Genomic DNA, 25,739 nt, shown 5'->3' on the forward strand with positions numbered 1-25,739 from the left:
TCAGAGATATATTTGCATGTGGTAACATCAGTCTTTCAGTTACATGTGCATCACCTGAGTGCTAATGTTCCCAGGAAGTCTGTGTTCAGTTCTTGGTGCTGGAGCCAGTGTGGAGCTTGGGTCCAGGGAGGGTGGTTTAGGTCTTGGAGTGCTGGTCCGGAACCTAGGTCCACAGGAGCTGGCCTGGGACTTGGGGCTATAGGGACTGATTTGGAACCTGGGCTTGTGGATGCTGGCCAAGTGCCAGGGCCTACTGAGCTGCACTTGGATGCTGGGTGCTCTGAAATAGGCTTGGGCCCTAGGTCTGCTGGAGTGTGGGTCTGCAGGGATCAGCTTAGTACTTGGCAGGCCTTGACCTATGTTTATAGGTGCTGGTCTGCTGCTTGAGGCCAGGATTGCTGACCTGCTACTGGGGCGGGCCTGAAGCCAGGGGTTTCGTGGTTGGTCTGGGTCTGGTATGGTCTGCAGCCTGGGTTTACCTGGATCTGAGTCCTTGGGCCTGACTTGGATGGAGTCTGGGGCTGCTGGGATGGCCTAGTGTTGGAACAGACCTGAAGTCTTGGGCTGTAGAGACTGGCCTGGTGCTGGGGTAGACTTCCTCCTGGGAGAGCAGGGCCTGATATGGACTTGGGGTCTGTGGTTACTGGTCTGAGTCTGGGGAAAGCCTGAAAGCTGGATCTGTACATGCGGGCCTGGGGTCTGGAGCTGCTGAGGCAAGTATGCTCTTGGGTGTGGCCTGGATCCTGTGGTCACTGGGGCTGACTTGATTGTGGGGTGGGCCTGGAGCTTCTGCTAAGTCTGGAGTGTGAATCTGGGACATGGACTGGCACTAGGCTGGCCTGGAGGCTGGATCTGTAAGTGTTGATGATTAGGGGTAGGGGGCTGGCCTGGCACTGGAGCAGGACTGAATACTACGGCCTTGGAGGCCAGCACAATGCTGGGGCAGTTGGAGCCTGGGGCTGCGGGGGTTGGCCTGGATTCTGGGGTTTTGGGGGCTGTTCTGGTGCTGATGTAGGCCTATAGACTAGGACCCTGGGTACCAGCCTGATAATCAGGGCTGTGGGGATAACTGGGATGGAGTGGGCCCCGAGGCATGGGGTCACCAAGACCAGTTTGGTGCTAGGGCCAGTTTGGTGCCTTGGGCTACTACAGGATAACTGGCAGTGGGGAAGGCCTGGAGGCTCAGTCTGAAGGTATGATGTGGAATCTGGGCCTGAAATGTCGTTTATTGGGGTGGATCCAGTGTTGGGGTCTGAGGCAAAGTTTGGTTCTCATTTTTCTTTCCCCATGGGGAATGTTCTTCCCTTTTTAGTATGTTCTACCTGGGCTTGGGGGAGGGGTGATCTTGGTAATGTGAAACTGTCCTTCCTTTTAAAGAAATTGTAATTATTAGTAAATGTTAACTGTAGAAAATAATGTGACAATTTTATACTTGCACATAATGTACTTTGATCATATCTATCGTATTACCCTTTCTTACTCCCTGGTGGGTTTCCCGTTCCTTTCTACTTTCATGTTGACTCCCCCTCCCTGCAAGATCCCAAAGACGAGAGCCAACATGTGATACTTGTTCTGAGTCTGCCTTATGAAACTGTCCTTCCTATTCTCTTCAGTGGTTCCTTTCTTATTTTTCTGATACACCCAGGTACTCTACCCTCTCACCTGGTTTCCTTAGCTCTTGTGAAGGTGTTTTTGTGCTTGGAATGTTGTTCCAATTGGTGTTTTTATTAAGGGATGAGCACTGAAAATCCTATTCTACTCTCTTTCCGACATCACTCTCAGATTTTCCCTTTTTCTTTCTTTTCTTTTTTTTGGTTGGGGGGTTGTGTACCAGGGATTGACCATCAGGGGCACTCGACCATTGAGCCATATCCTCAGCCCTATTTTGTATTTTATTTAGAGACAGGGTCTTAGTGCCTCACTGTTGCTGAGGCTGGCTTTGAACTTGTAATTCTCCTGTCTAAGCCTCCTGAGCTACTGGGATTACAGGCATCGACACTGCGTCTGGCCTACTTTTCTTTCTTTTTCTTTTTTAATCATAATTTTTTTATTGGTTCTTTTTAGTTATATATGAGAGTAGAATCCATTTTGACATAATTATAAAAGCATGGAATATTCTAATGTTCCAATTCAGTCTCCAGTACCTCTCCTTCCCTGACTTCTGCTTGTCTTAATTTAATTTTGTTGGCCTTGTCAGTTGGATCCATTTATTCATTGTTACTTTATTTTTCAATATACTGTCAGCAATATGAATAGTTAATACAATGTATTTTATGTTCGATTACTTTGTTTCTATTATATGTTTTACACACACACACATATACACACACACACATATGTATGTAAATATTTACTTATTTATATTTATTGTGGTGCTGGGGATTGAACCCAAGGCCTCATTCATGGTGGGCAAGTGCTCTACCATTAAGCTACATTCCCAACTTTATCTAAATAGTTTTTATTAGAATGTTCAAGAAATTGCAAATGGTTTTGCTTCTTTTGGTTACTATTTATTCAATATGCATCTAAATATTTATATCTATATCTCTATATACACACATGTATGTTATTTTACTACATTATAAAGAGAATTTAATTTGTCACATTTTTATTTTTTAGAATTCTATGGAGTTTTTTATTTGATAATGTTTTGTAAATTTATCAAGGGATATGGATTTACACAGTTGTATGTATTGTTATTAGAACACTATTGTGTTGTCCACTTTTTTTGCCATTGCTTTTGTCTTGTCTATTTAATTGGTAAAAACTGCAAAAGATGTTTAATATCTTTCATAATTATTGTTAACTTGTTCATTTCCCTTGTTGTCTTCTTTTTTTTCTTTCTTTCTTTTATTTGGTACCAGGGATTGAACTCAATGGTGCTTAACCACTGAACCACATCTCTAGCCCTTTATATATATATTTTTTATTTAGAGACAGGGCCTTGATAAGTTGCTGAAGCTGGCTTTGAACTCACCATCCTCCTGCCTCAGGCTCCTGAGCCGCTGGAATTACAGGCATATGTCATTGCACCCAACTCCCTTGTTGTTTTCAATGGTATATTATGCTGTGATGTAAGCAGTAAAGGTTCTTGGTTATTATATCTTCTTTGGCTTGTAGACATCATTGTGAATTATTGATTTCAAAATTTGAAATTGTTATTAGTTCAACCAGCAGATATTTGTTGAGCATATACTGCATGTATGCTAGACCCTTTACCTATTTTTTTCCTTTAAATTCATTTCTGACAACTGCTTTCTGTTTGAATGCATTTTCAGTTTAGATCTTAGTACAATTAAAAAAAAAAAACAACTTTCAGCCGGGCACGGTGGCACACACTTGTAATCCCAGTGGCTCAGGAGACTGAGACAGGAGAATCACGAGTTCAAAGCCAGCCTCAGCAATAAACAAGGCACTAAACAACTCAGTGAGACCCAATCTCTAGATAAAATACAAAAAATATTACTGGGGATGTGGGTCATTGGTCTAGTGCCTCTGAGTTCAACCCCCGGTAACTCCTTTCTCAAAAGCCTTTATGAACCATTTTGTATATAGCATATAGTACTTTTTTTTGGGAACTAATCTTAAGTATTTTCCTTTTAACTGGTGTGTTTGTGTTTCTACTATTACTATAATATGCTTATTGCCTTTTCTGCAATGTTATTTTTTATTATAAAGCAATTTATTTGTGAACAGTGTTTGAGACTACATCTTTCACAAATTTAATTTTACATAAGTGGATACTTTCTTAAAACTTAAACTTTAAACTGCTAGACATTTATTTCTCTAGAACAGAAGGGCTGATATACATTGTTTTTCAGAGGTGAAGTGCTATTTCATAGAACTGGCTTCTTTTTTGTTTGTTTTCAAGTTTTAGAGAAATAAATCTGTACTTGTTAAAATAAAAAGGTAGGAAAGATGATCTTTACAAATAATTTTGGTCAAGTATATGATCAAAGAAAGAAAAATGCTTTTTGTCTGACATATTGTACTATATTGTATTGTTCAGTATGAAAGATCAAAATGAGGGTGGGGAATAGATAGTTGGGAATTTCCTAATGGATAACAGAGCCATTTTCTTGGACAAACCACAGGCAGGGGTGGCTGAGCTGTAACCCCATGGTGTTCCACAGACTGGAGCTGTACAGCCAGGAGCCACTGCAGCCCCAAGGCAAGCTCCCTGGGGTCCTGAGTTCCTCTTCCTCTATCCCCAACTCTTCAACTACTGTGGACACGGCTGCATTCACAACATTCTTTGCCTGAGGAATACTCTTTTTCTTTTATTATTTGCCACATTGAATCCAAAAAAACCAGCTTGTCCAGGTCAGCTAAAATGGCACTTGCCTTTGCCCCTTTCTTATTTGGACCTGCGCCTCTGAACTCCTGTACGTCTACTTTTACTCCATCACGAAGTGCTTGTCAAGGCTTCCACTGGTCTCTGAGAGGAGCGCACACTTGAGACCTCTTCCTTTTTCATAGAGTTCCACTGTATGATTTTTGTCACTTGCTGAGAGGACAGAGACCTGGGTTCTTACCTCTAAGGTACTGGACGTTTCAGTTGTAGAATTTCTAGTATTATTGCTTGAGTTTGAAGTCACTTTCATTTTTTCTTTCATTATCTGATTTTTCATTGGAATCCATACATTCAGCAGCTTTATCAAATCCTGCTGGGTATCCCATGGCCTATAATGCCTTCACTGCTATCTGAAGGGGGCTGTTTTCTTAAATGGTCCTGAGGCTTCATATGTTGAGCCATCCACACCTACAGACATTGTGAAGACTGGGGCATGGACAGGGCTAGACTGAGGCAGGAGCTTATGCTGAAGCCCAGGTCTGATCTGACTTAGCCTCGTAAATACATTCATAAGATCTACTGCTTTACTATCTAGGATTTTCCTTAAAATTTGTTTCATCTTTTTATGGAGATCATATTTTTGGGATTGGGGTAGGTACTAGGGCTTGAACTCATAGGCATTTAACCACAGAGCCACATCTCCAGCCCTATTTTGTATTTTTTTAAAATTTATTTTTTATTCTAATTTGTTATATATGACAGCACAATGCATTACAATTCATGTTACATATATAGAGCACAATTTTTCATATCTCTGGTTGTATATAAAGTATATTCACACCACTGGTGTCTTTATACCTGTACTTAGGGTAATGATATCCATCTCATTCCACCATCTTTTTTACCCTCATTCCCTCTCCCTTCCCCTCCTACCCCTTTGTCCTATCTATTTTCATCTAATCCTCCCATGCTCCTCCTCCCAACTCCACTATGAATCAGCCTCCTTATATCAGAGAAAACATTTGGCATTTGGTTTTCTGGGAATGGCTAACTCCACTTAGCATTATATTCTCCAACTCCATCCATTTACCTGCAAATGCCATGATTTTATTGTCTTTTCTTGCTGAGTAATATTCCATTGTGTATATATACCACATTTTCTTTATCTATTCATCTACTGAAGGGCATCTAGGTTGATTCCACAGTTTAGCTATTGTGAATTATGCTGCTAGAAACATTGATGTGGCTATGTCCCTGTAGTATGATGCCAGAGCAATTAGACAGATGAAAGAAATTAAAGGGATACGAATCAGAAAAGAAGAATTCAAATTAGCACTATTTGCCGATGATATGATTCTATACCTAGAAGACCCAAAAAATTCCACCAGAAAATTTCTAAAACTAGTGAATAAATTCAGCAAAGTAGCAGGATACAAAGTCAACACCCATAAATCAAAGGCATTTCTGTACATCAGTGACAAATCCTCTGAAATGAGGAAAACTAACCCATTCACAATAACCTCAAAAACAAAACAAAACAAAACAAAACCCTTGGGAATCAACAAAAGATGTAAAAGACCTCTAAAACAAAAACTACAGAATGCTAAAGAAAGAAATTAAAGAAGACCTTGTTCTTGGATAGGCAGAATTAATATTGTCAAAATGACCATACTACCAAAAGCACTATACAGATTTAATGCAACTCCAATCAAAATCCCAATGACGTTCCTTATAGAAATAGAAAAAAGCAGTCATGAAATTCATCTGGAAAAATAAGAGACCCAGAATAGCTAAAGCAATCCTTAGCAAGAAGAGTGAAGCAGGAGGCATCACTATACCAGACCTTAAACTATACTACAGAGCAATAGTAACAAAAACAGCATAGTATTGGCACCAAAATGGACTGGTAGACCAATGGTACAGAATAGAGGATACAGAGACTAATCCACATAATTACAGTTATCCTATTTTGTATTTTATTTATTTGAATTTTTTATTTTTATTTGCATGACAGTAGAATGTATTTTTTTAAGAGAGAGTGAGAGAGGAGAGAGAGAGAGAATTTTTTTTAATATTTATTTTTTAGCTCTCGGCAGACACAACATCTTTGTTGGTATGTGGTGCTGAGGATCGAACCCGGGCCGCACGCATGCCAGGCGAGCGCGCTACCGCTTGAGCCACATCCCCAGCCCTATTTTATTTATTTGAGTTGCTTAGTGCCTCTCAGTTGCTGAGGCTTTGGCTTTGAATTTGTGATCCTCCTGCCTCAGCCTACTGGGATTACAGGCATGTGCCACCGTGCCTAGAATTTATCATCCTTAAAGATAAAGAGCCCAATAAATCTCCAAATGGTTTCTTTAGAGTTGAAGACTTAGTACCTTCTATTAGTAATTGACCAGGAATACTCTGAAAAGGCTTATCTCCAGCAATTTATAAATCTGGCCAAAGGCTGATAATCTGAGCGCAAGCTGTGCACTGAGGGTATGTCTTCTTTTTGTTGGATGGTTATACAGCTCAGAGCATCTTCTGAGTCTCTCTCACAAGAATCATGGAGACCAGGACCCCAAGGAAGTAGATGCCAAACACTCTATTACTGGTATCAAGACCTCCCTGTGGTAGAAGTTTAGGGACATCAAGATGGTGGAGGCAGAGTACAAGAAAAATGCTGGCTGGAGTACAAGACAGATGAGTCATTATGTCCCTATTTATGATAAGTCCCATTACCATGACAACTCTGCCACTGAGGGCTTATCGCCCATGGCTGTTATGCCACAGGCTCTGTATTCTAATTAGGTGAAAATAAGGTAACCAGTGGAAATGAGTGGGTCAAGGTCTTCGATCAGGTCCATGTGGAGAGGGGACCTAGGCACAGCTTAGCATACAAGATAAGGCTCACCCAGACATGCGGACCTTGAGTCACTTTCTTGCTTAGTTCACTCCTCTCTATTTTATAGAGTGTGACTTTCACTTTCACTTCCCATACATCTCTGCTCTGCCAGTTACTTCTACATGATTTGCTCAATTCTTTGTTCAGGATGGCAATATCCTGGATCTCAACTGGAGATCCCACCAGTATCATGCCCAATACTCAAAAGTCTGTTACAAATACCTGTTGACTTTCTACATGTAAGTTCTAGGGGCCATCATTTTAATGGTGCCCATGTAGGGACTTTGTTATAAACCATGCAGGATATGGAGGAAAATTACACATGCTTTTAATCCATGTGTCCTTGTCTGAAACCATTTGGCACATGGAAAAAACATGAAGCCTTTAAGGCGTTTCTCCCCAGTAAGTCCATAGGATCTTCATCCCAGCATTTTCTCCATGCTACTTTCCTAATTCATCCCTAAGTAGATGGGAGGAAATTATCACTTTCAAAGCCCAGGCTCTTTTGTGTTCTGAACTATAATAGCTACCTCATTTATATATTGTCCCATATGATATTTCTTTTCGGTGAGTTTCTGAATCTGAGTAGAAAGGTTATCTTTGTATTTAACAGGGTCTCTGTGGGTTTGGCTTTACACATTAACACCAGCTCCAAGTCTATATCATCTTTAATCAGCAAGCTTTTGCAACCAGCCAATCCTCATCACACCCCACAATGTCTGGCCACCTTGGAATAGTTTTCTTTGGCTTATCTTTCATCACTTTTGTCTCACCTGTTTTTGTGTCTTTATTTGTTTCATCCAGGCAATCTGAGGCATGTTAAAGAGCTCATTCAACAGTGGACACTGTTTTTGAACAGCCTCAAGTTCCGCTAGAGATGGAGAGATTGTTGAGTGTTGCATTATAACATGGGATCATATTTGTCAAAAGATTAAATAGATCTCATAGTTTTCTCTAGTACTTTTACTTTTTTTCCCTGCTTTTTATTTTCTTTCTTGTTGCTTTCATTAGCCACTATTTTGTGTGACAGTACTTTTTCATAAGCCTGAGTCCCCTGATAGCTCAGAGTCAAATACCGCAAAGGTATTTGAAGACTTGTTCTCTGGAATACACCCACTCAGGTCCGGCTCCTGCTCCCCTGTCAACACCATCTGGTGCCCAGGTGCCTCTGGCTAGCAGCCCAGCAGGGGTGACTGCTACCCTGGTTGATGTCATAGTTTTTAAACTTTATTTTTACTACTTTTGTGATTTTTGGTGCTATTTTGTTTCTTATCTTTTGTTTGTGGCAAAAGTGCTATGCTGTCCTTATACTTTTGAAGAGCATTAGATGACAATACACAATATATATTAAGGAAAAAAGATGGAACCTAAAATTCTATACTTTGGCAAGTTTTCATTCATATGTAGAGTAAAAATATATATTCTTGGATATGCAAGGTCTAGGAATATGTTATAATGATCACCCCCCACTTTAAATAAATACTTATTAAAAAAATAAAACCAGAATAAAGAACTCATTAATAATGGTGAGTACACTCAAATGGTAGCTCTTAGTGTGGTAGTGCTTTACATGTAGCATTTCATTTAATCCTCACAATAGCCATATGATGTAGGTGCTATTATTGTCCCTTTACATATAGGAAATTGAGGCACAGAGGAGTTAAGTACTTTACTGAGGCTATGAACTTACATGACCAAGGTTAAGAGCCAAGGCAACTGGTCTTCTATGACAATGCATCTAACCTTTGTGCTCTACTGTGGAATGAGGAAGTAAAAATAGAGGAATGTGGGAGTTCTGTGTTTGGAATTGGGGTCTAACTTTGTGATTGTGACATGCTTGGCAACTAGGAAGTTTCTGTGCAAAGACACAGAATTCTTGGCTGCTAGAAGTTTCTGTGCAAGACATGGAATACCTGGCTACTGGGAAACTCCTGTGCAAAAGCATGGGATGCTTGGCTGCTATAGCAATGTTCTTCATGAATTACCCTATTTCCCAGGCTTGGAATGCCCTGCAGTTTCCCCTTGAAGCTATTAGGATAACTATGCAGGTGCACTATCTAGTTTCCATGGTGATATCCTTCGAGAGAAGGGGCTCTGTGTTTGTATTAACCTGGAACCTACCTCAGTTAGCTAGCACTCAGGGTTAAAGGAATAATAGTTAGAATGTAGTCATGGTAATGAGTAAAATGTAATCTTTTTCTGGGTTAATAAACACGGCACCTTTGTCTGCCTGCTTCTACGCTGTGTGTGTGTGTATGTGTGTGTATGTGTGTGTGTGTCTGTCCTTTCTCTGCCTCTTCACAGGTTTTCTCCACAGGTATTCCTAAGGGGAATGTTCATGAGATTCTGGGTTCAATCCCCTGCACCGAAAGAATAAAAAAATAAAAAATCAAAATGTGCTGTGAAAGAGATTTCAGTGAATATTAAATAAATTTAAACATAGAATAAGGCCTAAAAGCTCTAAAAACTATGATTAGACTCAGAATTTAATTGATTCAATGGTTACATAGTAAACTAGATGTGATGGGGCACACCTGTAAAGCCAGCTAGCCGACTGAGGCATGAGACTCACAAGTTCAAGTACAGCCTGGGAAACTTAGAGAAAGCCTATCTCAAAATAAAAGATAGAAAGGGCTGGGAATGTAGGTCAGTGGTTAAGCACCCCTGACAATCCCTCATACTGAAAAAAAAAGTTACATAATGTAGAAATAATGATTTTTTAAAGATATCCAGGGGGAAAAAATTCAAGAATGTAGAAAAAAATTGAGGAATGCAAGTGACAGAGGGAAGAGGGAAATTATCAAAATGAAATAAATTTGTAGTCTTTCATAAGAAGTATAAACATATTTTGTTTTAAAACTTGAAATCCATAAATACCGATTTACCACTATTGCTTACAAGGACAAAGAAGAAATAAAATTGTCTAACAGTTGTAGGAGACAATACATTTGGGGAAAAAAAATCAAAGCAGTTGATCAAGAAGACAAAACAATATGGGTGAAAAATAAGACATAAATGATCAATTCAGGAGGTACAACTTAGGAAGAAAGTGGTATAAAAGAGAAGAACAAAGAAAAAACAGACCATAGATCTACAGAATATACTTAATATAATTTTGTGTATTTCATTTTCCATCACCGGCTAGGAAGAGTGGTACAGGGCTCCCTTCAAGTTAGTGGTCAAAAATCTACCTCAGGTTCAAGCACTTGGCAATACAAAATCATCTCCCACCATTCTGTGTTCTTGTTCATGACCCAAAATAATGAAGACATTTCCTCAATGTCCTTTTCACAGCTGCCTTCACCTCCTGGTTTTTTAGGCTGTAGATGAGGGGATTCAGCATGGGGGTGACTGCGCTGTACTGCAAGGAGGCGAGCAAATCTAGGGAGGAACCAGAGGTTGGCATAAGATAGCGAACCAAACCTGACCCGAAGAACAGGATCACTGCAATAAGGTGAGAGGAGCAGGTGTTAAATGCCTTGCTTCTGCCTGTGGTGGAGCTCATGCTCAGGATAGTGGACACAATGCGGGTGTAAGAGAAGAAGATAGGGAGAAAGGTCCCAAGCCCATGCAGCAAGGTGGAGCAGATCAAGATGTCGATATTGATGGAAATATCAGAGCAAGACAAGGGGAAGAGAGAGGGAAGCTCACAGGTGTAGTGGTGTATGGTTTGGGCGTCACAGAAGTCCAGGTTCACGGCCAAGAGCACAATGACTACTGAATTGAGAGAGGCCAGGCCCCATGAGACCAGCACCAGCCTCACACAGAGCTCATTGCTCATTTTCTGGCCATAAAGCAGTGGGTGGCAGATGGCGGCATAGCGGTCATAAGCCATCATTGAAAGAAGAAAGGCTTCAGTCCCTGCAGTGATAAACACAAAAAAGACCTGAGTCAGGCAGCCCTCTACTGAGATGGTTTTCTTCTCAGACAGGAGGTCTTTCAGCAACTTGGGCACAGTGACAGAAGAGAAGCACAGATCCAGGAATGACAGGTTGCTCAAGAAGAAGTACATGGGTGTGTGGAGGTGGGAGTCAGCCCCGATCACCAGCAGCATTGTCAAGTTCCCCATCATGGTCAGGATGTAAATCCCCAGGAATAGCACAAAAAGCAGAGCCTCAGTCTGGGGGTTGTCAGACAGCCCAGTGAGGATAAACCCAGTGATGGTGCTGTGGTTCCTCAAGGCCATTTGTGGATGATATTTCCTTGGAATAAAACAGAAAGAGGAGTGAGATCTCCTATAATTGTCCCTCTCTCCTTCAGGGTATCACTCCTTCTTCTCATACATCCCTTTCTGCTTTGCCTTCTCAGAGCTACCCTTACTTGAATGTCAGTGAGAGTTTTTTTTCTGCTTCCTTATCAGTGATGTTGGGTCACAGTCTTCACATGTTTCAGAGAATCCTATTCCTTCTCCACTGGGTTCTCCTGGAAAAATGAGTATCTCTGGCTTACTTATACCTTCACGGTATTTAGCTTTTTTTTTTTTTTGCATTCTTTCTATAGTTCAGAAATCCTGCAAATTCTAGAGCGTATCTATAATGGTCTTCCACATCTTCTCTTCTCAAATTTTCAAACCTTATTTTTTGTTAAAAATTATCCAATGACTCCTTAACCAGGCCTGACTCCTTCAGGCACCGTGGGCACATTGCCTGGGGCTCCAATTCTTCTATGGCTGATGGAAATGTCTTTATTTCTTTTAAGACCACAAGGGAAAACTGAATATAATTGGAATGTATTTATCTTTTTAACTATGCAGTCATAACAGGTAAATTTTAATTTTTTAGTGGAAAGAGGGCCCACAAAGGCAAAAGTACTGATGCTCCAAGGTAATTCTGTGAGAACTGTCAGGAAATCCTTATCTCTGGGAGAAGATTTATCCTGATTTTTCCTGTGAGAAGTCTGATATTCAGGGATATTTTGTAATGTTATGTTGACATGTAGAGGAACCATAAAAAGTTTATGGTTTTTCTTTTCCAATTATCATTTCAGTGTTAGGCTTGGTCCACGATAACATTTTTCTTACTTTGACATTTGGAGCTCTTCCTCATTCGCCCTTAACTTTTCAGTCATTTTGGAAAGTCTATTTGTTTCTGTGTCTGTTCTCACATTTTCCTCTACTTTAAATACTTTCTGGCTGGGGATGTGGCTCAAGCGGTAGCGCGCTCGCCTGGCATGCGTGCGGCCCGGGTTCGGTCCTCAGCACCACAAACAAACAAAGATGTTGTGTCCGCCGAGAACTAAAAATAAATAAATATTTAAAAAAAAAATACTTTCCTTTTTAATTTCACTAATCCAGACCTTCATGGGCTTTCCAATGTCACCTCTAAACCCACTTTTTCAAATAGCTCTTCTCACAGCTCTCTTCTCTAGCCCACAGCTTCTCTTGCCCCAATTTATAGTCTGAATTCTGCTTCTTTTCTCATGTTGAACATGTACCCCAGTTTTTTTCCCATTCTAGAATGTCAGCTCCTTGAGAACATGAGCCCTAACTAAACAACAACAATCATAAATAAGGACTTTTTTTTTGTTCTGTCCCTACTCATTCTGTGTTTCAGATTATTCTGGAATTGTCTCTATAGCATGTCACATGTGCTGCAGACAAGAACTCTTGACCACTTCAGGCACAATCACATCCTTTTACTCCAGTGCCCCAATAGCACTAGTGCCCAGCAGAAGTATTGCTGATCTTTTTAAAAAAATCTTTTTAATTTTTTATTTGTTTTTCTTTGAGTTATACAAGACAGTACAGTATATCTATGTTCACTGTGGTGTATTCAGTATTGCTGATCTTGTTGTCCATCAAAGTTGCCATGCAGGCTATCCATGTTGCATAAGGGCCACTACTACTGAATTCAAGGATGCTTTTATCAGTACAGAATGTGTCCTTTCATTCATGCAGTAGCAGTGTCCTCTGATGCTCTCATTTTTTTTTCTTTTTGTAGAATCTATAAACACTTGCTGTTACTTCTGGATCCATTGTGGATGCATTATTATCCCATGGTGGTCTGAATGAAAAGCCTTATAATTTTCTTTTAAAACTTTTTTGCATTCTCTTACTCTGGTTATAAACTGTGTGTTCAAGAGGACTAGGGTAATGTACAGTTTATGATCATGTACTAAAAATTATGATAATATACTAAAAAATTTGAACTCTAATTTATGAGACTATGTAGAAATTCATTATCTTATATGAAGAAGCTGCTTTTAGTTGCCATTTTTAGTTTAATTCACTAGGATTCTGTTTTTGTATGCCTTCCATATTCCATTTCCATGGTAGGAGGTTTCCATGATCACAAAAATATTTAATCTTGCTGATCTAGATGGCCCTGATTCTCACCCTTCTGGTCTCATCTGCAGTCTGTAACCTGGTGCTGACTTATCAATAGAAGCTTAAATTCTTATCCTTTTAACTAATCCATCATGCCATACTTAAGTCCATCTTGGACTAGGTTACCTGTATGCCTGCACAAACAGGGCAATCTTCACCTTCGTGTGCCCACAGGGTGAGAGTTAGATCCAGCGATGGTGAGACATAGTCAGCTGAAGGAGTTATTCTTGAAAACCCTGCATAGGTAAAGCGTAAATACTGTTGAAAGCAAACACTTTATTTGATATCCACACAAGCAAAGTCAAATGATAAATGGAAGCCATCCTCTCCAAAGATTTGGGTATTTTAGGATGTTTGTAGATAAGGCTATCCTAAAAAATCCCTTCTATTCTTCCACTTGCTTTCACAAGGTGGACCTGACCACGACGTCCACAGGGGCTTCAAGCTCTCATGTTAAGAACATTGTAAGATTTCTGGAGAATCCTTTCTGTCATACTTTGAATGAAGGAAGGCAGTAGCTATTTCTTGTATTTGATTTTCAAGTGATAGCAAAGAAAGGAGTTTCCTACTCTGCCACCTTCCACCTCAAACTAATGTCTGAAATTTCTTGAGTGGCCAGTGTCAAACAATTTCACTCAAATTCTAAATCAAGTAGGCATAAAAAGTCAATTAAATATTTTTTGTTATCAAATCTCAATTAAATATTTCTTTGTAACAACTTTATTTTCAAGGTATTAGAATATTGTATAAGCACCATCAAAAAGAAAGGATGGCTTTGAAATCTATTTTTGTGGAAGAACAGACCAGACAAAGTAATTTTTTTTTGATAAAAATATTTTATAAACAAAATTTAAAGTCACATTTTTTTTCATAGAGCTGATATTAAGACAGAATCTCTTGGTGGAAAATAGAATTTACCTTCCTGTTCATAGTAGACATTCTTCACCAGTTTGAGTTCTGAAATAAGAGTATCTTTATATAATCTTTTAAATAGTCTTTAAAGTGCTCTTTTCTTTTAATAATGTGGTTGTCATAAAACTTTTTTTAAAATTTGTTTTAATTAGTTATACATGACAGTAGAATTCACTTTGATACATCATACATAGATGGAGTATAATTCCTCATTCTTCTGGTTATACATGATGTAGAATCCCACCAGTCGTATAGTTACATATGTACACAGGGTATATTGATAAAACTGATTTTGCAAGTCAAAACCTAAACTAATCTTACTATAAATACAATAATATATTTCTATGTATTTATATGTATATAATTTTTCTTTTAAAATTTTACTTATTCATGTACTTGCATTTTTAAAAATAATTTTTCTTTCTGACATGTAATTGTAAAGTTTCATACCTATTTACCCATCTATTTCTGTTTTTAAACTAAAAAGGCATTCACTGTAGAAAATGTAAAAATACCAAAATGTACAGAGAAAAATTTATTCAAAATTCAAACAAGAGGTTGTATAGATTTTTTAGCAATTTTAGAATTCGGATATTCTACCAGTTTTTTTAGCCATTTGAAAGTATTTGAGGCAAAATTAAGATTTTAAGAAACTCCTTTCTCTGTGATCACTTGAAAATCAAATGCAAGAAATAGTTACGCCTTCCTTCGTACAAAGTATGACTAGGCAGGATAGAAAGGATTCTCCAGAAATCTTACAAAATTAAAATATTTGAGGATAAATGGAACAGATCATGGAATTTAGCGGCAAATACAGTTCTGTTTCATGCTTTTTTGATTAAAAAAAAAAGCAACCAAGTCAAACTTGCAGTCATTTTTCAAAAGGGAAGATATTGACTGATTTGATCCTGAGAAGATGCACAAATTTGAAAAGGGGGTGAAAATAGGGAAAGATAAAGAAGGGGAGATTGATCACAGAAGGGTGGGAGAAGTAAAAGAGGATTTCAGATGGTCTTAGATAAACACCTGTATCACCATCTTGCCAACACAGACACTCTGTGTCAATGGCACACCTGGTCATTTGATCAGTTTCTCTTAAAAAGAGATAAGACAGAATATTGGGTAGGTTTATGATTTTGTGGCTCTCAGAAAGTTCATTCACTAAAGTAAAAATATTACCTAATTTCACTGTTAAAAGATAAAAATCATGGATTCTTTTCACTGATTTAACTATCAAGCCAAAGTTAAGAAGAACAACTCTGATGGAGATAATATCTTACTTACCTGATCTTGCTTAAAGGATGAGTTATTTAACAACAGGCTTCTATAAAATGAGAGATGTTTTAGCTGCCTGACAGAGTGACTTTCTCACACCCATTCTTAAATACATTCTTGGAATGAAGAAACACACGAGGACTGTGTGCGGAGGGTGGGAGCATGTGGAAGATCCAGGGGGCTGAGGGTTAACCTTCACTGTTCTCAGTGTTAAGCAGAAAATAAATAAAGACCCTTCTAAGAAAGTGTCCAAGGCAGCTGGTAGAAATAGGTCCCCTAAAGGGGGAAATGTCCTGAGAGGAACTAGGAGGCTTCTCATCCTAGCTTAGGGATGAAGGAAGGGGAGAACAGGATGAATGGAACAGATCATGAAGTGTGGGAGGTGGAGGTGGGGAAGGGAGGGGATCAGCAGCATAATTAAAAATGTACCCGGGGCTGGGGTTGTAGCTTATTAGTTGAGCCCTTGCCTTGCATATGTGAGGCACTGGGTTTGATTCTTAGCACCACATAAAATAAATAAATAAAACAAAGATATTAAAAAACCCCAAACCCCCAAACAAAAAATACACAGAACTTTGTAGGCAGAAGCACAGAGAGAACACTGGGAAATCAGAGGTCATTACCATTCTCCTGGCTTTTCTTGGAGGAGGCAGTTGCACATGTTCTGTCTTTCTCATTATGAGACAGACACATCACAGGCAAAGTCTTCCTACCAAAGAACCTCAACTGCAGGAGTCTGATTCCTTACAGTATAGTTAGACTTATTTTCTCTCTCTCTCTCTCTCTCTGGTGGCGCTGGGGATTGAACCCAGGGCCTTATGCATGCAAGGGAAGCACTGTACCAACTAAGCTATATCCCCAGCCCAGGCTTTTCTCTTTGATATATGAGCAAAGGACAGAATAATATGAGCTCTGGAAGCACTGGATATATCACAGAACTAGGAATATTCTCCCGAATACCTTAATCTGGAGTGGAGCCATTCTGCCATGCAGGATATTATGTGGAAAAATAAGGATATTTTCTCTAAAACTCATGTTCTGAAAAACAGGTATGCATTTCTTCAAAATCATCTCTTACGCTTACAGGTATGGCAACATGCCTTTTCTTCATTTATTTCTTCTGAGATTTTGAATACTCTTCTACAAGTCACTTGAAGAAAAAACTCTCTAGTGGAACCAATCAGAAGGCCATCTGTGCTTAGGCAGCCACAGCTGAGTCAGGCACCCAGGGGAAGCTGGGCCCATGCCATGGAGTCCCTGAAGTCTCAGCCTGAAGCCAAGCTCTGGACTCACTCACCAGTTTCCAGTTAACTGAAAAGTTAAACTTAGCTAGAGGCACAGGAGACTATCTTCAAAGCCACATTTGAGGCCTCTGATTTAAAATAATCACTTAAAGACTAAAAGAACTCTTTTTTTTTTTTTTGGTATTGAGGATTGAACTCAGAGGCGCTTAACCACTGAACTACATCCCCAGCCTCCATCCCATTTTTTAAATATTTTATTTTGAGTCAGGATCTTACTAAATTGCTTAGAACCTTGCTAAGTTGATGAGACTGGCTTTGAACTCATGATCCTCCTGCCTTAGCCTCCTAACTTGCCATCATGCCCAGCTAAAAGAGAATTCTTATTAGGGTTGGGGTGGAGATGAAGAAGGGAAGAAAAAGAAAGCGATTTAAGGAAAAATTACTCTGTTGGGAAATGGACATTCTCTTTATGGCAGTGCGAGGTTGAGAATATCTATTGGGAGCTGTTCAGGAGAATGAGCTGTGACATATTACTGAATATAGATCATTTTCTAGTGTACATTTGAGGTTTCCTTATTTTTACAAAAGGATCATCCATTTTAATAATTTAATGAGAGGAGATGGCTCTACCCTGGGAAAATTATTGAGCTTTGAGTTTGCATTTCAAGCATATAATACATTTAAAAAAATTTTTTGGTACTGGGGATTGAATCCTGGGATGCTTTACCACTGAGCCATACCCTCAGCCCTTTTGTTTTTTATTTTGAGACAGGGTCTTGCTAAATTGCTTAGAGCCTTGCTAAGTTGCTGGGGGCTGGCCTCAAATTTATGGTCCCCCTGCCTCAGCCTTCCAAGTTTCTGGGATTATAGGCATGTGTCAGTGCACCCAGCTGGCTTGAATTTTTAAAGATTTGTTAAGGAGGTAATAATTCAGGCATTCGGTGAATTATTTTAAATAATTCATAAAATGTCTAAAATAAAAACTTTAACTTATTATTTGAGTCAAGGAAGAATTAGCAACATTTTAATGAAGTTTACATGTAAGTATCAAACACAGATGACATGTTACCCTTGATTTAACTCAAGTAATTTAGAGGTCAACAAAACATTTACTTATTCACCATTTCTTTAGTGAGAAGTGAGTGCCAGGCACTGAGTGAGGTGAGAGAGATTCCAGAAATGAACAGCACCTGTTCTGGATCCTTCCCTTAAGCCCTTTGAGGTAGGAATAGGCATTATCTCTAAATGTCATCTTGGAAAGAAGTTAAACCTAGATGTAACTGATTTCTGAATATTTGATGGCTTGTCAATAAATAAATATCTTAGTTCTAGGAAGCAAATACACTTCTTGTAATAAGGTCAATATGGTATGATTTTGGCAGTGTTTGTATTTGTTGTTCTTTGACTGGCAGTGTGTGTGTAGAACATGTAAATAGGGCAAGCACCTTTAACACTTCAGGCACTTTAGGACTTGACATTATTTGGCGAGGAATAAGAGCCAACTTGCTGATTGAGGAGTAGGATTTCCTATTGCCTTACTGGGAGATGAGGAAAAGAGAGGCTTAGGTGGATAGGCTATATCTTCTCAAGCACCCAGTTAATCCAGAGCAGGTCCATTTTAATCACTTTTGTTTATGCTTTTATATACGAGTTTTAAAAATAATGTAGTCAGGGTTAAAACATTTGAAAACATTTGTTCTGGTTTCACCTTTGCTTATTTTAAATAAGGAAGTAAAAATGACTTGCATAAGAGAGGTATTGACTAGGCATGGTTTTCATGCAATAAATATTCATGATATTAATCATTTAATTTATGCCATTAGACACATGCACAAACATAAAGATTATGAGAGTTTCACATTTATTTATGTGAAAAATGCATGGGATATGACATATGGATATAGGTTTTATTCAGTGTTTGATACCTTGGAGGTATTTTAATAACGATTTGTTTTGTGAAGGTATGAAAAATGTACTAAATCTGATGTGCATTGCTTTTGAGATATGTGCTGAATATATGCTTCATTGACTAGGGAGTCATTACCATATGGGTGGTTATGATTCATGGAGGTAAATCAAATAATGCCAGGAAAGAATGTAAAGTGGGAAGGGAATATTCCTAAGGACATAATCGTGTAAATAGCATCATTAAAGTGAATGGTAGAAGTGGAAACTGCAAATAGACTGGGGTGGAGTTGTCTTTAGATTCAGAAATGACATCTAGGAAATACAAATAACAGAGTCTAATGAAAAAGAAAAACATTATCAAGAGTGACATGTTGGGTAAGTTATAGTAGATAAAGACTAAAGGACCTGGGCATCACCACTTCAAGGATCACCCCTTATGAATTAGTCCATTGCTTTGGGGTAAGTTTCTTCTGATGTTTCCCACGTTAAATTTCATCTTATGAGGTCTTAAAGTACCCTGTGTGCAGTGTGAAACTGCATTACACTATTATAATATACTAATCTGCTTATGAATTTGGCATTCACTCTGGACAATCTATTTGCAGGCAGAGGGTATGTCTTTAATTATCTCTGTACCTTGACAGTGCCCAGTGGTGAATCAGTAGTTCATGAATTTATAAGCATGATTTAAAAGATAATAGATAAAATTCAGAGCAATGGAACTGGGAGAATGATCAGTATTTTATTTTGATTTTTGTGATGGACCAAAATAGCAAGCTTATATTGACAGAAAAATATCTATGCCTATAGGTATAGACTATACTTATAGAGTGGGAGAAGTTAAAACCTTAGGATATTTTATTTATTTATTTATTTTTATTGGTTGTTCAAAACCTTACAGAGCTCTTGACATATCATATTTCAAACATTAGTTTCAAGTGAGTTATGAACTCCCATTTTTACCCCAAATACAGATTGCAGAATCACATCGGTTACACATTCACATTTTTACATAATGCCATACTAGTAACTGTTGTATTCTGCTACCTTTCCTATCCTAAATAAAATAAAATGAAGACAAATAAAAAAAATAAAGGCATAGGTTTGAAAATAAACATCTCCTTTTGCTGCAAAAAAAAAAAAACAAAACCCTAGGATAAAATGGTAAACACTGATAAATCCAGTTTCAGGAGGAGGTGGTAAAGATTCACATAACACACACACACACACACACACACACACACACACACACACGTTGCAGGTATAGAATCAGTCTGATAGAGTTTTTCTGTGATTCTGAAATAAAGGTATTAAAGTTATGAATGAACAGATAGAGATAGAATTTTGAGCATGGAAAAATGGTTAAGAGTTTCTCTGTGGAGTATAAGAGAAATTCATGTGAGGAGAAAGAAAGAGAAAGAAAAATAATAGTTCTGAGGGTCAAGCTATGTTTGAAACCTAACAAAAATTGGATAGAGTTTACATTCTGGATATCCAAGTGTAGAAAGTAGATCATAAGTCTTGTGAATCCATTGAAAGAACAAGGTGGCAAAGACCTTGAAGGCACAGACATGAGTTGCTAAAATGATGCATCATGGAGTCAGGACAGAAAGAAATAATATGAAGCTCTGAGGAATTGATACAGGAAAGGAGGGAAGAAAAAATTAGAATTTTATAGTTATAGTGCAAGTGAAAAAAGTGAGAAGCTGGTAGGAAAGAAGAACACAAGCAGAAATGACAGTGGGAGTACCATTTGGATAAGATGAATAACCAGTTTTTGAGGGCTGCTATAATTAGTATGATGTTGAAATCAAGTTGAATGCCAGTGGTTAGAATTAGACATTAGAGAAATTTGAGATCAGGCTACTGGATGACGCACCAACATTAATGCTGATTTTGGCTGTTATGATACCAGGAACTAAGACAGACAAGAACATTGTGAACTCAACACCAAAGAACTGCACAAATAGGTGTAGGAACTAGAACACTGGTTGATCAAAACAGGAAGTGAAAAAGTTCGTATTTTAGGAATGACCTCCCAGCTGCTGGGCTTAAGGGCACCTGAATCTCAGTAGCCCTATCTCTATCCTCTAATGGGCTCATGACAGTATAGATAATCATAGTTCCCAAGTCCCCTGGAGACAGTGATTAGCCTATGAGCAGACATAAAATTTTACTATCCTAATAGAAAACACTTCCTTGACAGTTTTTCTACTTGAATTCTTAATTCTCACCATTTCTATCTCCCTGTTACCTTTATTCTACATGCATAAATATAGCCTAATCTTTTTCTATATATATATATATATATATATATATATATATATATATATATATAGTTGCAGTTAGACACAATAACTTTCTTTTATTTATTTATTTTTATGGGGTGCTAAGGATCGAACCTAGTGCCTTGCACATGCTAGGCAAATATTCTATTGCTGAGCCACAACCCCACAACTCCCTTTTTCTTATTAAAAAAATTGATGAATCAAAGCCAAGTGGAAAGTTAACTATGTCTTTTAATTCCTGACCCAGATCTAATTCTCCTAGAGATCAGTGCTTCCAAAATAAGCATCAACAGGGTGTAAGAGTTCCTTTTCCTCATATCATAGGTATCACTTTTTTTTTATAATAGTCATTCGAGAAGTTGTAAGGTGATGCCACATTGTCCTTTTGATTTGCATTTTCTGATAATTAATGACTTTGAACTTTGTTTCATATACTAGTTGGTTATTCATGTGTTTTCTTTGGAGAAATGTCTGTTTAGGCTGTTTGCTTACTTTAAAATTGAGTTACTTGGTTTACTGCTATTGAGATGGAGTTTCTGATATATTTTTAATATTAGTTTTTTTTCAAATACATAGTTTACAAATATTTTCTCACTTTGTATAAATTGCAGTTTCATTTTTTGATAACAGGGATTGAACTCACGGGTGCTTAACCACATCCCCAGCCCTTTTTTATATTTTATTTTGAGACAGTGTCTTGCTAAGTTGCTGAGGCTGGCTTTGAACTTGGCGATCCTCCTGCCTCAGCCTCCCAAGCCACTGGAATTACAAGTATGTGCCACCGTGCCTGGTTGTATTTTCATTTTGTTTATTGTTTCCTTCGATGTGCAGAAGGTTTTCAGTTTGAGGTAATCCCATTTGCTAATTTTTGCCTTTGTTGTCTCTGCTTTTTTCGATCAGATCCAAGAATTCATTGTCTTAGTCAAAGTCAAGAAGCTTTTCCCTTATGGTTTCTTCTAAGAGTTTCAAGTTAGTTTTTGTGATTGGTGTAAGAGTCCCATTTTATTATTTTGCATGTGGATATCCAGTTTCCCCAACACCACTATTGAAGAGACTAGTTTTTTTTTTCCCATTTTGTTCTTGACACCCTTGTCAAAGATTAGTTGGCCATGTATGTGCAGAATTATTTTGGGGCTCTCTAGTCTGTTCCATTAGTCAGTTTTTTATGCCAGTAATATTATGTTTTGATTACTGAAGATTTATAATATATCTTGAAATCAGTAAGTGTGATGACTCTAGCTTTGTTCTTGATCAAAATTTTGGCTTTTGAGGTCTTTTGTGGTCTTGTTTGAATTTTAGGATTGCTTTTTTTGGTCACCCACAGGGCTCCCATGTGGTCCTAGTTAACCAGTTTCCTAGGGGCAACATTTCACCTTCAGTCTGATTGACATCAAAGTTGAGTCTTGAGTACTATCATGTGTTCAAGCAGTACATTCTGGCAGTGCTTTTATTTTTATTTTATTTTTCTTTTTTTTTTTTATTGGTCGTTCATAACATTACATAGTTCTTAATACATCATATAACACGGTTGATTCACGTGGATTATGAACTCCCGCTTTTACCCCGTATACAAATTGCTGTATCACATCAGTTTCCCTTCCATTGATTGACATATTGCCTTTCTAGTGTCTGATGTATTCTGCTGTCTGTCCTATTCTCTACTATCCCCCCTCCCCTCCCCTCCCCTCCCCTTTTCTCTCTCTACCCCTTCTACTGTAAATCATTTCTTCCATTTGTATTATCTTGTCTTGCCCCTCCTTTCCTCTTATATGACATTTTGTATAACCCTGAGGATTGCCTTCCATTTCCATGCAATTTCCCTTCTCACTCCCTTTCCCTCCCACCTCTCATCCCTATTTAATGTAAATCTTCTTCTCAAGCTCTTCGTCCCTACCCTGTCCTTGTTTACTCCCCTTATATCAAAGGAGTCATTTGGTATTTGTTTTTTAAAGATTGACTAGCTTCACTTAGCATAATCTGCTCTAATGCCATCCATTTCCCTCCAAATTCTATGATTTTGTCATTTTTTAATGCAGAGTAATACTCCATAGTATATAAATGCCACATTTTTTTTATCCATTCATCTATTGAAGGGCATCTAGGCTGGTTCCACAGTCTTGCTATTGTGAATTGTGCTGCTATGAACATCGATGTAGCAGTGTCCCTGTAGCATGCTCTTGTTAGGGCTTTAGGGAATAGACCGAGAAGGGGAATAGCTGGGTCAAATGGTGGTTCCATTCCCAGCTTTCCAAGAAATCTCCATACTGCTTTCCAAATTGGCTGCACCAATTTGCAGTCCCACCAGCAATGAACAAGAGTGCCTTTTCCCCGCATCCTCTCCAGCACTTATTGTTGTTTGACTTCCTAATGGCTGCCAATCTTACTGGAGTGAGATGGTATCTTAGGGTAGTTTTGATTTGCATTTCTCTGACTGCTAGCGATGGTGAGCATTTTTTCATGTACTTATTGATTGATTGTATGTCCTCCTCTGAGAAGTGTCTGTTCAGGTCCTTTGCCCATTTATTGATTGGGTTATTTGTTATCTTATTGTCTAATTTTTTGAGTTCTTTGTATATTCTGGTTATTAGGGCTCTATCTGAAGTGTGTGGAGTAAAGATTTGTTCCCAGGATGTAGGCTCCCTGTTTATCTCTCTTATTGTTTCTTTTGCTGAGAAAAAACTTTTTAGTTTGAGTAAGTCCCATTTGTTGATTCTATTTGTTAACTCTTGCGCTATGGGTGTCCTATTGAGGAATTTGGAGCCCGATCCCACATCGTGTAGATCATAACCAACTTTTTCTTCTATCAGATGCCATGTCTCTGATTTAATATCAAGCTCCTTGATCCATTTTGAGTTAACTTTTGTGCATGGCGAGAAATAGGGATTCAGATTCATTTTGGTGCAAATGGATTTCCAGTTTTCCCAGCACCATTTGTTGAAGATGCTATCCTTCCTCCATTGCATGCTTTTAGCCCCTTTATCAAAAATAAGATAGTTGTAGTTTTGTGGATTGGTTACTGTGTCCTCTATTCTGTACCATTGGTCCACCCGCCTGTTTTGGTACCAGTACCATGCTGTTTTTGTAACTATTGCTCTGTAGTATAGTTTGAAGTCTGGTATCACTATACCGCCTGATTCACACTTCCTGCTTAGTATTGTTTTTGCTATTCTGGGTCTTTTATTATTCCATATGAATTTCATGATTCTTTTATCGATTTCTACAAGATATGCTGTTGGGATTTTGATTGGCATTGCATTGAACTTATATAGGACTTTTGGTAATATCGCCATTTTGATGATGTTAGTTCTGCCTATCCATGAGCAGGGTATATTTTTCCATCTTCTAAGGTCTTCTTCTATGTCTTTCTTTAGGGTTCTGTAATTTTCATTGTATAAATCTTTCACCTCTTTTGTTAGGTTGATTCCCAAGTATTTTATTTTTGGGGGGGATATTGTGAATGGAGTAGTTGTCCTCATTTCCGTTTCAGAGGATTTGTCGCTGATATACAGGAATGCCTTTGATTTATGCGTGTTGATCTTATATCCTGGCAGTGCTTTTATAAGATGGATAGCAGAAGAGGTCAGTGGCATGGGCCAGATAGTCAGGGGTCAGATGACTGCCTGATTGGGATAGTCTCCATCTCTATATCATTATCAGAGTTTGGGGAATCCTTACCCCTTTCTTATATCTGCATTCAGTCTGAGCCAGTTACCAGACATTTCTTTCATAAATGAACTTTAAACTATTCTTGTAAGGGTAAGCTTAAGTTCACAAAAGTTGAATATGTGCTGATATGGTTTTGTTTTTAGGGCAACTAGGGTTTTTAGGTCTCATTGTCATAAGTAATTGTCATAACAAGTAATCCCCAGGCCAGGTTGCCTCATATTGCTAAGTGACATTTAGTATGGGTCCTATGACTGTTATTAATTTTATACTGTAGCCACAATATGTCTTTATACTATGCTATGCTTTCTCATTTCTATAAAGAATGCCATTGGGATTTTAGTAAGGATTGCATTGAATCTGTATATGATTTTGTGTAGTGTAAATGTGTAAATGGACATTTTAATAATATTACTTCTTCTAATCCATGAACATGGGATGTCTTTTCATTTATTTTTGTCTTCAGTAATTTATTTCATCAATGTTTTATTTTATTCAATATACAAGGCTCTTATTTCTTTGATGAAATTAATTCCTATGTGTTTTATTCTTAATGCCATTATAAAATGGCACTGTTTGCTTAATTTTATTTTTGGATAGTTTCACTATTAGTGTACAGAAATTAAATTGAATTTTACATGTTGATTTTTGCATCTTGCAAATTTACTAAATTCATTTATTACTTCTATAATAGTTTTTTTTGGATTCTTTAGGGTTTCAATGTAAGATCATATCATCTGCAAAATGAGATAATTTTACTTCTCTTCTGATTTGGATGCTTTTATTTCTTTTTCTCCTTGTGTGCTCTGGCTAGGACTTCCATTATCTCATTGAATAGAAATGGCAAGAATGGGCATTCTTCCCTTGTTTATGATCTTAGAGGAAAAGATTTAAATTTTTACCACTGAGTATGATGTTTGCCATAGGTTTTTCATGTATGGCC

At 38.1% G+C, this 25,739-nt stretch overlaps 1 protein-coding gene and 1 pseudogene across 1 annotated transcript; both read right to left on the reverse strand.

Moving 5' to 3' along the window:
* Window positions 1-4,018: 4,018 nt before the first annotated feature.
* LOC113191045 (spermatid perinuclear RNA-binding protein pseudogene) lies at window positions 4,019-8,127 on the reverse strand (annotated as a pseudogene).
* Window positions 8,128-10,428: 2,301 nt separating this feature from the next.
* On the reverse strand, window positions 10,429-16,708 carry LOC113191046 (olfactory receptor 8S1-like). Its single transcript, XM_026400678.2, has 3 exons — window positions 16,654-16,708; window positions 13,633-13,742; window positions 10,429-11,383 (listed from the first exon to the last, which is right to left on the reverse strand). The coding sequence occupies exon 3, from the start codon at window positions 11,365-11,367 to the stop codon at window positions 10,429-10,431; it is 939 nt and encodes a 312-aa protein (XP_026256463.1). The 5' UTR covers window positions 11,368-11,383; window positions 13,633-13,742; window positions 16,654-16,708.
* Between the last annotated feature and the right edge of the window lie 9,031 nt (window positions 16,709-25,739).

The sequence above is a fragment of the Urocitellus parryii genome, chromosome 5 (assembly GCF_045843805.1).
Source record: "Urocitellus parryii isolate mUroPar1 chromosome 5, mUroPar1.hap1, whole genome shotgun sequence".
In the NCBI taxonomy this organism is placed as follows: Eukaryota; Metazoa; Chordata; class Mammalia; order Rodentia; family Sciuridae; genus Urocitellus; species Urocitellus parryii.